Source organism: Athene noctua, chromosome 8, assembly GCF_965140245.1.
Source record: "Athene noctua chromosome 8, bAthNoc1.hap1.1, whole genome shotgun sequence".
NCBI classification, from domain to species: Eukaryota; Metazoa; Chordata; class Aves; order Strigiformes; family Strigidae; genus Athene; species Athene noctua.
Window position 1 is genome coordinate 11,657,154 of NC_134044.1, and position 12,296 is coordinate 11,669,449.

Sequence of the window (12,296 nt, forward strand, 5' to 3'; positions counted from 1 at the left end):
AATGAAACCCGTAGAGTAGCTTTAAACACATCTAAACGGTGCCCAGTAGAGGCCGTTGGTGTTCCCGGCCGCGCAGTGCCACGGGCGGGACCCCGGCAGGTACAAGGTGCCCGAGTCCTGCAGCCCGTTGCCGGGCAGCGGCGGCTCGGGGCGCGCTCAGCGGGTGACGCCGGTCTGCGACCCGCTGCAACCGAAGGAGCTGGGGCTTCGCTCGGGGCTCCCCGGCGGCCCCGCACCCCAGAGCCGGCGGGAGACGGGCCTGACGGGGGCGGGCCGGAACCGCCGCTCCCCGCTCCCACCCCGCGATGCCCCGGCCCGGGACGCCGAGCCCCCGCGCCGCAGCTGCCCCGGCCCCGGGCCCCGGCCGGGGTGCGGCCTGGCGGCGGCGGCCACTCCCAGCATGCAGCGCGGCGCTCGGCCCGCCCGCAGCGGCAGTCGCGGGCCCGCTTCCGCCGCCTCCGGTCCGCGCGGTGCTGCCCCGGCCGGGAACGCGGCCCCCGGAACCAGCGGGGAGCGGCCGCGTTTTCCGGAGGGCAGCGGCGACGCGTCCTTCCTCCGCCTGCGCCCGCCGCCATGGCCGCTCGGCTGCTCCTGCGGGCGTCGCGGCGGCTGCTGCCCGGGGCCGGGCCCGGGGCCGCGCTCACGCTCAGGCCCGCGTTCACCGCTGCGCAGCCCCGCCCCAAGAAGCGGTGGCTCCGCGCCTACCTGGAGCAGCAGCGGCTGCAGGCGCCGCCCCAGCGGCGGTAAGAGCCGGCCCGGCCGTCAGGAGAGGGCGGGGGGAGCACTCGGGACAAGGGAACGCGACAGGCTGAGGAACAGCCGGTGAAGTCAAAACGCTCAGTCGCTTCTCGCCGCGCTGTGGCGTGTCGGTAGCCCCGCAGGTCAGCGCACCCCGGGTCTGAGCGGGGGGTCCCGTCCTGCGGCGGGCAAAGGCGGTGCGCGACCCGACAGTGTTTGGCACTAGGGTTTTGAAACACTGGTTTCGATCTTCAAAAACAATTCGATTTTTCATTTCCTTTCTGTCGTCTGAAAGGCGCGATGCTTGCCGTACGGGTACCTTCTTGTTCTGTCTCTGAGTTTGTATTCTTTTCCATGTCTGTAGATCAGAGAAGCCCAACTGGGATTACCACGCCGAGATACAGGCTTTTAGCCACCGGCTACGTGAAAATTTTTCTTTGGACCTCCTTAAGACTGCATTTGTTAACTCTTGTTATATTGAAAGTGAAGAGGCGAGACGCCGAGAACTCGGGCTGGACAAAGAAACGGTCGCTCTTAAACTACAAGATAATAGTAAACTTGCTGAACAAGGGGTGTCTTTTTCACGTTCGTACCTGACGCAGTGCTTTGAAGGTGCCTACCCGGATTTACCTGCAAAAGGCATAGGAGCACTTGTTGATTTTCTTACCAGTCAGGAACTTGTTTCTTACGTGGCTCAAAACCTGTCTATACAGGACCTGACGCTTTGCAGAGAGTTTCCCGTCCCACCAGATGTGCTACAGAGGACATTCTTTGCTGTAATAGGAGCCTTGCTCGATAGCAGCGGGCCAGAGAAAACAGGGATCTTCGTCAGGGTCAGTCATTACTTATCGTATATTTTTGTACTGACAGCAATAACATCTAAGGGTTTAAGAAGTTACAGGAATAAAAAGGAAAAAAAAAAAAAAAAAGTCTTCTACTTTAATGGCCAGATAGTTTGACAGTACCTATAACAAGACAGTTTAACAGTGAGATCTGTTGTGTGGTGGTCAGGTGGGGGTTTTGGGTTTGCGGGGTTTCTGTTTTGGTTTTTTATTTAAGAATGACAGTCAGGGCAAGTACCTAGAATCATATACTTCTGGTTTATAATGGTGATATTTTAGTATTTGCTGACACTTGCTAAGGGAAAGTGTTATATTCCATGCACTATATCATCAAATAATGAAAATACTCCTTGTAAGGAATATCTTCAATTAAAAAAAAGTTTTATATAAATCAGGGGCTGAGTTTGTAGGTTTTGCATGTAGGCATGCAAGCACCTAAAGATATTTCATACAAAAATGTTCAATTAAAATGCAGTGTAACAAAGTAGTTTTAGCAGCTACTGTCCTTTCAGTCATCATTTCCACTTATTTCTAGTTTTGCAATGGAGAAATGTGTGTTAAAATCTTGTTTCTGATATGAGACTGTTGATAGGTCTCTGTAAGAGCAAGCAGCAGTTAACAGGCAAGAGAGTGATCTGAACAAGTGAAAGTCCTGTGGGTTTGTACATTCCCTTCAACCTGTTTGCAGAACTCTTCTGATGTACATGTCACTTGGAAGCAGCACTGCACTGCTCGCCTCGTGCTCAGAGCTGTGCACAAGCGCTGTTATAACTCCTCTCTCAGGCTGGGGCTGTTCTTTAGGTCTGGGCAGTTCACTTTGCCCAAGGCGCACATCCTCTGTCAGTGGCTAAATTGGAACCAGAGCTGCCGAACATAGCCGTGCTGGTCAGCTGTGCTTAGCTGTGATGGAGCACTGAGGCAGCTTCCTCATTTGGATCAGCACTTTATTGTCAACTGTATTAATTCCTCTTAACATTGTATTTTCATTAGGAGACGCCAGAAGATAGAGCTTTCATTACCTTTCTCATGAATTGTAACTTCTAAATGTTCTTGTTTAGGACTTTTTTATTCCCCAACTGATTGGAAAAGACCTGTTTGAGATCTGGGAAGTTGTAAATCCTATGGGCTTACTAGTGGAAGAACTGACCAAGAGGAATATCCCTTCTCCAGAACCAAGAATTACCAGGCAGTTGGGCATCCGCACGGTTCTGCCACTGTACTTTGTTGGGTTGTACTGGTTAGTGCAATATTAATTTAAAGTGAAATGGGTTTAAGCTGGGGGAGAGGGGAGGAGGGAAGATGGTCTTTTACTTTTCTACTCATGCTCTTTGGTCAAATTAGTACAGAAAAGAAACCTTACAGTGACTTCCATATAAAATCAGCCATTGAAGGGTATGCCATAGCTTGCTGTAATGATGCATAAAAAGACAGTCTCTGACTAAAGGGCTTCAAAGTCTAAATCGAGTGCACAGAAGAGACTGGGTGTATGTTCTGGGGTCACCTGATGTAGGGACTTTGCACATAGCATGGCCAAATGGCTTTGGAGGGACCACAACTATATCATCCAGGGTTTAGGGAAAGGTAAGGGATTGAAGAGAGATTTATATTGCAGAAAAGCTTTCTAGTTTTCAAGTTGTGGGCACTGTAAACTAGGCAAGAGGAGTGTCTGTATCCAGACAAGACTTGGGAGGTGCCACTCATCCCTGGTGTGCTTGTCTCAGGTGTGGTCCGTGCTTGTCCTGGTCTCTTGCCCAGGAGTAACATTGCTCCCCTTTGTTACTTTGCTAAATGAAGTGCAGATAAATGCATGGGAAGATTGCCTTAACTTGTTCTGATTTATTGTGCTTTGGTTTATATGCCTTTTGTTCTGGAATCACTGGTGTCCCTTCATTAACTGTTTCTATTGAGTGCCCACAGATGTTGATTAAACAGAGCTGAGTACATATATCATAACACAGAGAACTTCTCTGTGAAGCCTTTTGAAGAAGTTTTTCTTACCAGGGGAGAAGACAGAAGCATTTCACTTCTTTAAGATAACCAGAGTAATGAATTTGCCTATTTTTAACAGGGCTAACAAATTGACTGCTGTAAAGAATCAGCAATGTGTTAGGAATCTAAAGGAACAGAGTAGTGCTCTTCCAGGAAATGGATGCATTTCTGATTTTAGTTTCCATTGATGAATATACAATCCTTGCAGGGAAGACCCAACAGAAATGTTTACATTTGTGTGTATATAGAAATTACCTTCAGTGTTCAGACACTGGAGGAAAAAAATTCTAGCAGCCTTTATTCATGATACACAGTAGTGCTCAGGATTTGATGATGGAAATGTTTTGTTTTGTTTTTTCCCAAAGCGATAAGAAGATTATAGCTGAAGGTCCTGGTGAAACACTGTTTGCTGCAGAGGAAGAAGCTGCCCGTGTGGCACTGCGGAAGCTATATGGCTATACAGAGAACAGGAGACCTTGGGATTACTCAAAACCCAAACAAGGACTGGCAGCTGAAAAGGCTATCAGCAGTAACTAGATGATAAAAGACATTTTGCGTTTCTCTTAAGAATTAATCATGTCCATGCTGAATATAAATGTATTTAGGAAAGCAAAATTCACTGACTTCAGTGCTTGAAACTGTCGAATCAAATATGTTATTAAAATAAAGTCTTTTCCTTTTGCACAATGTTTAGTATTTGTTCATTTTCCTAAACAAAAAAGTACCCTTATTCTGAATTTTTGGTTTTGGCTAAATTTTTCTGTACATCACAGGAGACTGTTTTTTGTGATGTTTAACAATGTGTGACAAATTCTCACTGTATTGAAAAAGGTTTCATAAATGCTTCTTTGGAGACTGTTTTGAGGGTATTGTTGATGAGTTGAATTACATATGCAGCATCGGTCTGTGGATTGTATCTGCATTCATTTGTCCTTGACTTTGTGAAAACATCAAATGTGATGTTGATGATACTGATGCTGTTGGTGATCCAATTTTAAAAAAAAAGTTCAAGTGGCACTTTTGAGGTCCTACTGCTTGCATACAAATTGTATTTACCATACACATTGTTTTCTGTCGTTAGAGTGTGCTCCAAAAAAGGGTGTACTTTTAATTTTAAAATTTGAAAAAATTATTATGAAACTAGAAATAAATAAAATTAAGGATGAGGAAGGCCTGAACCCAAAGAAATTGGAGAACATCCTTTAATGATAAGCTGTTAGGCAAGCTACAAAAAAAGCCTTTTTTTTTCTCTTCTTGCTAATTTTACTGTTTAGTCCAGGTACTTCATCTTCCTACTGTGTTTTGGCTGCTTAATTTAAGCAGTCACATGAGTAAAGTATTGGATTCAGTGAAATCAGTGTTCGTTTTGCTTGTACCATCTGTAGCTGTTCTACTGTACTTCCAAGTAAATGGAACATCACTTAGGAATAACTTGGGTACCTGTGTGATGTGCCTATTAAATGTCATAGAAACTCAGTATGTGTACCAGAAGATAACTGATGCATGATTGAGGACTGTGCCTCTTTTGGAATAATTTCCTTTCAGATTGAGTGAGAATCTTACAAACTGGGACTGAGCCCTCAAAGGAAGAAAGGAAGAAGCTGAATGTAGGACGGTGGTTAAAGAAGTGTTTCCTACCTTATCTCTCTGTGAGCCCTGGTTGTAAAAAAAGACAACAGGTAAATATGCCTTCCCTAGTATGGGGGGGGAAAAATATGCAGGGGGCCATTCAGAGAGGTTTGATGTTACTGTCTGTAACAACACGCCTCCGTTGCCTTCGGCCCCCAGCATGGAGCTGTGTGAAGGGCACTTGGCAGCGAGAGGCCCCGGGCTGCAGTGGCGCAGCGCACGTGGCACCTTCCGGCTGCCCCTGGCGTGAGAATGAGTTCTGACTCCGGTCTGCCCGATGGAAACATTTATTTTAGTGTATTCCATCAAAATAACTTAGTCTGTGATTTGTGTCTTCAGTGTTTGGTGTGGCCTCCATCCTAAATCAAGAGTGTATAAAATGCTGGCTGGATAGCAGTGAAACCTTTCAACTGCATTCTGGCATGGGAGATTACATGTGTGAAAGCTTGAATATAAAAAGGAGAGCAGAAAGTTCAGTCTAGCATAAAATATGCATAAAATGTCTTGTGTTAAGTGAAAAATTCCAGCTCGGCAATCTGTTATCACTTACATAAGCAAAGCCAATAAGGTCACTATATTCCAGGGGAATAATAGCAAAATCTGTAAAGAGGATAGAAATTACTCATGCTATTTTTAGTTTCCAGATCAGTTATTTCTCTTACCTTTACCTATTTTAAAAGGACAATAGTGAAAATGGGAATTTTTACATCCAAAGTTTGATCAACCTACTATTTTTTAGATACATATTTATGTATTTTCAGAGAGGAAAAAGCACTTTTCTGGCAGTTTACCTTAAAAGAATATTTAAGATCTGCTTACTGTGGCTTTATAGTTTGCAATATGGGCATAAGTCCTAGAAGTGGATTACTGAATAGTGTGCTGGAAAAAAACTGAATAATGCAAGATAAATCAATTTATTGTGTAGTACATGTATGGAATGTCTTGAGCTCAAGTGGAAAGACAGTTTGGGGACATGGAAAGAAAGGATTGGGTTTTTGTAGGGAAAGGAGTTTTTATAAGAAAACGTCCTATTTTCAAGCTTCAGAGGTCAGAAAAGCATTTTATATGGTATCTGTACTTTAATTTCTGACACTCAAGCGTGTATTTAAGGAATTACCGTTGTAGCACTGGGATCATTTGCATACTTCAGATTATTTTTTCCTGAATCAGTAACCATAAACAATATCTAAGTGGCATTAAATGATTGGTTAGATTTACAGAAACAAGTATCTACAAAGTCTGGTGAAAATGGCAGCTTTTCTTCTACTAGAAACATTGTTCATGAAATTCCATGATAGTTTTGTTGTTTGAAAAGTACTTTTGTAAGCTACCCTTCCTTTAACTCATTCAAACCTTATCTCGTAATCAAGATTTTTTAAAGTGAAAATTATAATCGGTAAACCAGAACACAAATAACAATATTTCTGCACTAACTTAAAATATGTCATATGTGTACTAACAGCTAAATTTTTGACAAATATACAGTACTATATGCTAATCTTTTTTTAGCTTTCTTTTTGCTCTTGATCTTTGCAAACATAAGTATGCTGATAAATGCTTTTATATATATATAAGTTGAATTATGAAATAAATGGACTACTAGTCATTAATCCATTAAAAGCAATTGCAGTTTTGCTATTGATTTTGGTCCAGACTTGATTTTACTCCAAATGTTAAATAAACTCAGTGTGTGAGTAGTCTTGGATTACTCTCTGTCATCTAGATCTTTTATCTTTCTCTTGAAAGTGTTTTAAAAGTTATTTTATTTTGAGAAAGGTAAGAGAAGTTCTACTGTATTGGTCCCAGCTAAGTAACTGGAGAAAAACTTCTTAATATGCTTTCATGCCCTTTTATTATGTTACTTCTATTCTCAGTATGTGCTTTTGCTCCTGTGCCTCAAGCTGTTCAATAATGTGACCGAACACTCTATATTATCTCCCTGTTTTCAACTGCAGCTTCTTCTGTTAATAATGACCAGATAATCTGTTACATTTTTCTCTTTAAAACAACAACAAAAAAAAGTCCAGGAATAATTCTTGTGTTAATTGTCACTGTAATTTAAGGGCAGGAGATTAAAATACAATCACTTTGTAGTTACCTCCATGTTAATTCAGAGTTTGAAATTGCTGGTGAAAAGCTAAAGCTTTTATTGAAATTTCTTATACAAAACTTTTTTTTATGATAATTAAATAAGCTGCTCTGGTGTTATGTTGCTATAAAAAGCCATGAAGAATTCAAAACATCAAAAGATGTGTTGTCATTCTTTATTGTAGGGCAGGGAGAGAGGGATGATGCAGTACAGAAACATTAGAAGAGCCCTACTTGTCCTTAACTTTACTGCGTGCTGTGGTAAACTTTAAACAGGCTCTAAACTATTTGGTTTCACTTACATCTAAGCTTTGAAGTTTAATATTAAGAGATGCATTTAGTGTAGAGCAGCAAACATCTAAGGACAGGTTGTTTTTATCTTTTCAAATTGATTCCACTGATCTAGTTTTTAGCATTAGTTTTGTGTGTTTACCATTTCAGCTTGTCTAAGAAATTGTTGATAAATTAGGAAGATAAAATGGTCACCAGTTGGTCAGTAAATAGCCACTGTCATAGTGCAAAGTTGCATATGGAAACACAGTTGATTTGTGTGACAGAATCAGAGCACTGAAGGATGTCGGTGATTCTTTAAATCACAGGGCATACTGCAATGCAGCTCTTTGTGGTGCGCCTAGAAACTGGGGCTGGTCTTCTCTGGGAAAAGGGTAGCTCTAGGGAGAAGGGAAACATTATCATCCCTTTCTATTTTTGTGTGGTAAGTGTAATGTTTCTGCCAGTCTGTGGGAGCTATGCTTGTGACTATGCTCTTGAACTTCCAATTTCATGTTCAAATATGTTATCTGAATTACTACAGTGCAGGTATTACACGACAGTCAGAGAACTCCTGGACCATCAAGAAAATCTATCATCATCATAACTATGTCATATGAAGCTTTTCCTAAACAGATTGAGCTCCATTTTAGAAGCATTAGATCTTTTGCTCCTGTTGCTCAAGGTGGGCACAACCTCACTGTTCTGGCATTGAAATTAAAAATTATGCCTTACCTCTGTAAGTATTCGTTGCCAGTTGTGCTCACTTGTTCTTATACAAGTGTTATTTATCAGAAGAAATCTTTATTTTATTGATGTTGAGAGAATTTTGCATTTAGTTCCAATGAGGTCAAAATTTCACCAAGTTTCAAATGTGCTTGAGAGTTCCATTTTGTAGGGCATCTGAGTAGCTCTGCAGCACTTTTTTCCCCTAGTTAGACTGGGATGCTTATATAAATCAAAGCAACATTTGCTTTTATAACTTGAGTAATGTATTTTAGATTAATCATTACCTGACATTCGTAATTTAATATTCTTTTTCCTGAAGGCGTGATTTTGGTTTAAAGTACTTAATTTTGGTACTTTACATAGGCAACCAAAATTAATCACATCAATAGGTAGGTGTGTCTGTTCTCAATAGTCATTCAATGATATTCTCAATAGTCATTCAAATGACTTGACCAATTTTTATGTAGCATTTCTAACTCTTAAAGACATGCATACTTGCAAAAAAAAAAAAAAAAAGTTCTAAAGAATGCTTTGTTACCCAGCTTCAAAGAGGCCTTTTAACACTAATGCAAATTATTTCAGTAGAGACAATAGTTAGCTGTAGTCCTTTGCTACTGGCAACAGATTCCTATTTAGGTAAGTATTGAATTTGTCTCTTTCTGTAGGCTGTGGCTAGCACTTAGGTGGGGGACTGAGACAACACTTTGGAGGAAAAAAAAACCCATTCATATTGGCATTTAGCACATCCCCACATGGCAATTCATTATTCCTTCTCTCACTGCTTTTATTACTTTAGCATGAACCTACTCTAGATGCACATACCCATGTAGTTTCACTTCCAAGACCCATGGCATTGCATATTTTTCTCCCAGCTGCTGGGAATCTGTAGTGACAGTCGGTGACGTATGACTTCAGGGATGATGTTGAAGTGAGGTTTGTGATAATTTCTTTGATTCAGTCTGCGGGCCTCATGAACAGCAGGCAGGCTGCTGGAGTTCATGGAGATCTGGACTAGTAGCAAAATCGTTGATTGTTCCCAGGTTTCAGAGGTAGGTAATTTATTTCATGGTTTATTTCTTTGAAAGAGCCTTGCTGAACTTGTCAGTTAGTTGGTTATTTCCACTGCCTACTGTGATCTTGGCTGTAAGATCCAGTGTTTAGGAGATGAGTATGGATCAGACTGAATTTGGTTGGTCTTGGTACCTTGTGAGAGATAAAACCAGGCAATTTAGATATAACAAATTTGAACATTTTTTCTTGACTGGAGCACTATATTCATCATTTCCTAGTAATCAAAAACATCAGGGACAAGATAAAATAAATAGCATAATAATAATGTATGATAAAATTTGGAATAACCTTCAAAATTTTCCTCTAGAGAAAAACCACTGCTGAATCATCTGACTCTCATCATATTCTATTTGAAACCTGCAATGAATGCTTTTCATACCTCAACATAATTTCCATTTTTGAAGCATAACAATACATCCTTTTAACATGAAGATGTCATTCCAAAGAGTTCACATTGACAAATAGTTATTTGGAATTCATTATAGAAGGGGATGGAACTGGCTGTAGAGGGGACCGAGGGCAATTGTGACCATTGCTAAGAGGCTCTAGAAAAGAAAGAAATCACACAGCACTTGGAGCAAAGCTGAGATTGTGGACAATACTTTGAAAATTCATTGACTGTTATAACCATTTTATGATGAGGATGAAACAGAATTAAACCCTTTGACAGATGGGTTTGTGCAGTGATCTCTATCAGTGATGGAAAGAGTAGGAGTGTAAAACAAGCGTTTACCCTGGCAAATCTCTAGATTAGTAACAATGGAAACTTGTCATTAATTACTAGGAAACGTTTCTCTGTTAATCATGACTTTGCTTAAATTGTTTTATTTTTGAATGATTACAGTTATAATCCTAACTCTGAATTACTGAAGTTGTGGTCTGCACTCGAGCCAAGTGCGCAGCGCTGAGCAGCAGCTGGTAGCTAATCAGCGCAGCCGGGCACGCGCTGCCTCTATCTCCTGTCTGCATGTGTCCACATTTCAGTTGGGCAGTTATCTGTGTGCTCAAAGGTATGTGTGGGCAGAGAAAAGTAAGATGAGGGGTAGTTCTGGCATCAGAGCACTATTTATAAGCTGGCTATGAATACATTGAACCTGAAAAATTGGAAAACAAGACCTTGGGTAGTAAAGTACTGAGGTCTGAAACAACCCCACGCAAAGAGGAGCAGGATGTAAAAACCCCTGTGTGTTCATAAAGTGGATCTTGATAATTTAGGAAAGTCAGGGTAAATTTAGAGAGCTCTAAGGAAATTATACTAACAGTGTCACAAATTCTAACAATTACAAAGGTCTTGATTAAAAGTCCTAATAGTTCTGAAATACTTCTGTTTCCATATTTGTGATGATTTATTAACGGTCAGATTCCTTTTCCCTGCCAATTTTCCTTCTCCATGGTAGTCTGGAGGAAATTGGTTTAGGGTTTTTTTGTTTCTTTAAAAATGACTTGCACATTGGGGGCAGTACTTCTCAAATGTCTGTGTCAGTAATACCCTTTAATAACTAGGGTATTGCTCTCAGTGGTCATTAGCCCAAATTTTTCATTCACTGTGCTGTTTCAGAGTATTTACTCATTCTCTTCATTATCCCTTGTTCACAAACCAAACTGAAAAAAACAAACCAAAACAAGGTTTTGTTCTGGTCAGGCTTCAATAATGTTCTGGACACTTACTCTTTTCCAGTTGCCAAAACACACTATGTGGAATATTACTATGCCCACCATGCTTTAATTGTTAATTTGTTTCTGCTTTATATATATATATATATATATTTATTTATTTAAGCATGTAATCACTAAATATTAAATATTTCTGTCATGTCATGAAAAAAATTTCTTTTTTATGTCAAGTAATTTGATTAAGTCAAGTGCCGATGGGCATTTCTCTTTTTCCTTTTGGTTAAGAAAGAATTTTTCTAATTGTCAAACACTTTCAAAATCTGCATTCTCAATTGAAATTCACACACATTGTTTCAGAGAGACATGTCTGTCATTGCCACTTAACCAGAGAATGCATTACTGAAAGACATCTTAATGGGTTTTTTTAAGCTGTATCTACAACTATGGCTTGCAATGTTGAAAACAGTCAGTTCAAGGCAAGAAACTGCAGGTGCTCTTGCTGTATAGCAGAATGTACGAGAAACCTTAATGTCAGGGGATTCCCTTGTTAAATGAATTATTCTAAACAACAATTTGAGGGTTTGTCCTTTTACTTCCAAACTAAATGACATGGAAAGTGCTAAACTGTTATTAGTTTTAGCGGTATTTTTCCCATGTATAGATTGAGATTAGGTTTCTTCTGCCGAAAACCTCCCTTAAGAGGATATTTGCAGCCACCAGGGATTATCCATATCTGTTCATCACAACTGGACTAGCCTGTGCTACACTTCCTGGGGGATTTTTTGTTTGTTGTGCATCTTGATAGTGCTCTTACTTTTAACTGGTTAATATTACCAGTCATAAAGCCCTTCTCTCTACAGTTTGGACAAGACAAATTCTCAAGGATTCATGGAAAAAATCTTGGTGGCCATATCTCAGATTTTAAAATTACAGTAATTACATTACACTAAATTTGAAGGATCGGGTTTCCTTTTGTAGTCCACTTTAAAATATTTTCTTTCAGAAATGGGGTGGCTGAAGAATTTAATTTTCCCATATTCACATTACGTAGCTTATTTTCTTTATTATTCTGTTTGAATGTCTGATATCTGAAAGCTGTTTTGCAAATGTCTCTATTTTGTTATGTCTGTCTCCATTGCTTTACTCTAAGATACTGTCCTTTTTCATCCCAGTTCAAATCCAAATGGATGTTTCCATGATTTTTAGTTATTCTGATATTTGCTACATTCATTGATTTGTTCAGTGCAGCATACAAAAGTCTTCATCAGGCAATATCCAAACACTAATATATTGGAGTCATTCATCTATCACCTCAGTAGTAGATAC

General features: G+C 40.3%; 1 protein-coding gene across 1 annotated transcript; it reads left to right on the plus strand.

The window, feature by feature from the left end:
- The first annotated feature begins 542 nt into the window (after window positions 1–542).
- On the plus strand, window positions 543–4,256 carry MRPL44 (mitochondrial ribosomal protein L44). Its single transcript, XM_074912620.1, has 4 exons — window positions 543–743; window positions 1,103–1,571; window positions 2,639–2,817; window positions 3,935–4,256. Exons 1-4 carry the CDS (start codon window positions 574–576, stop codon window positions 4,104–4,106), a joined length of 990 nt encoding a protein of 329 aa, XP_074768721.1. The 5' UTR covers window positions 543–573; the 3' UTR covers window positions 4,107–4,256.
- The last annotated feature ends 8,040 nt before the right edge of the window (window positions 4,257–12,296 follow it).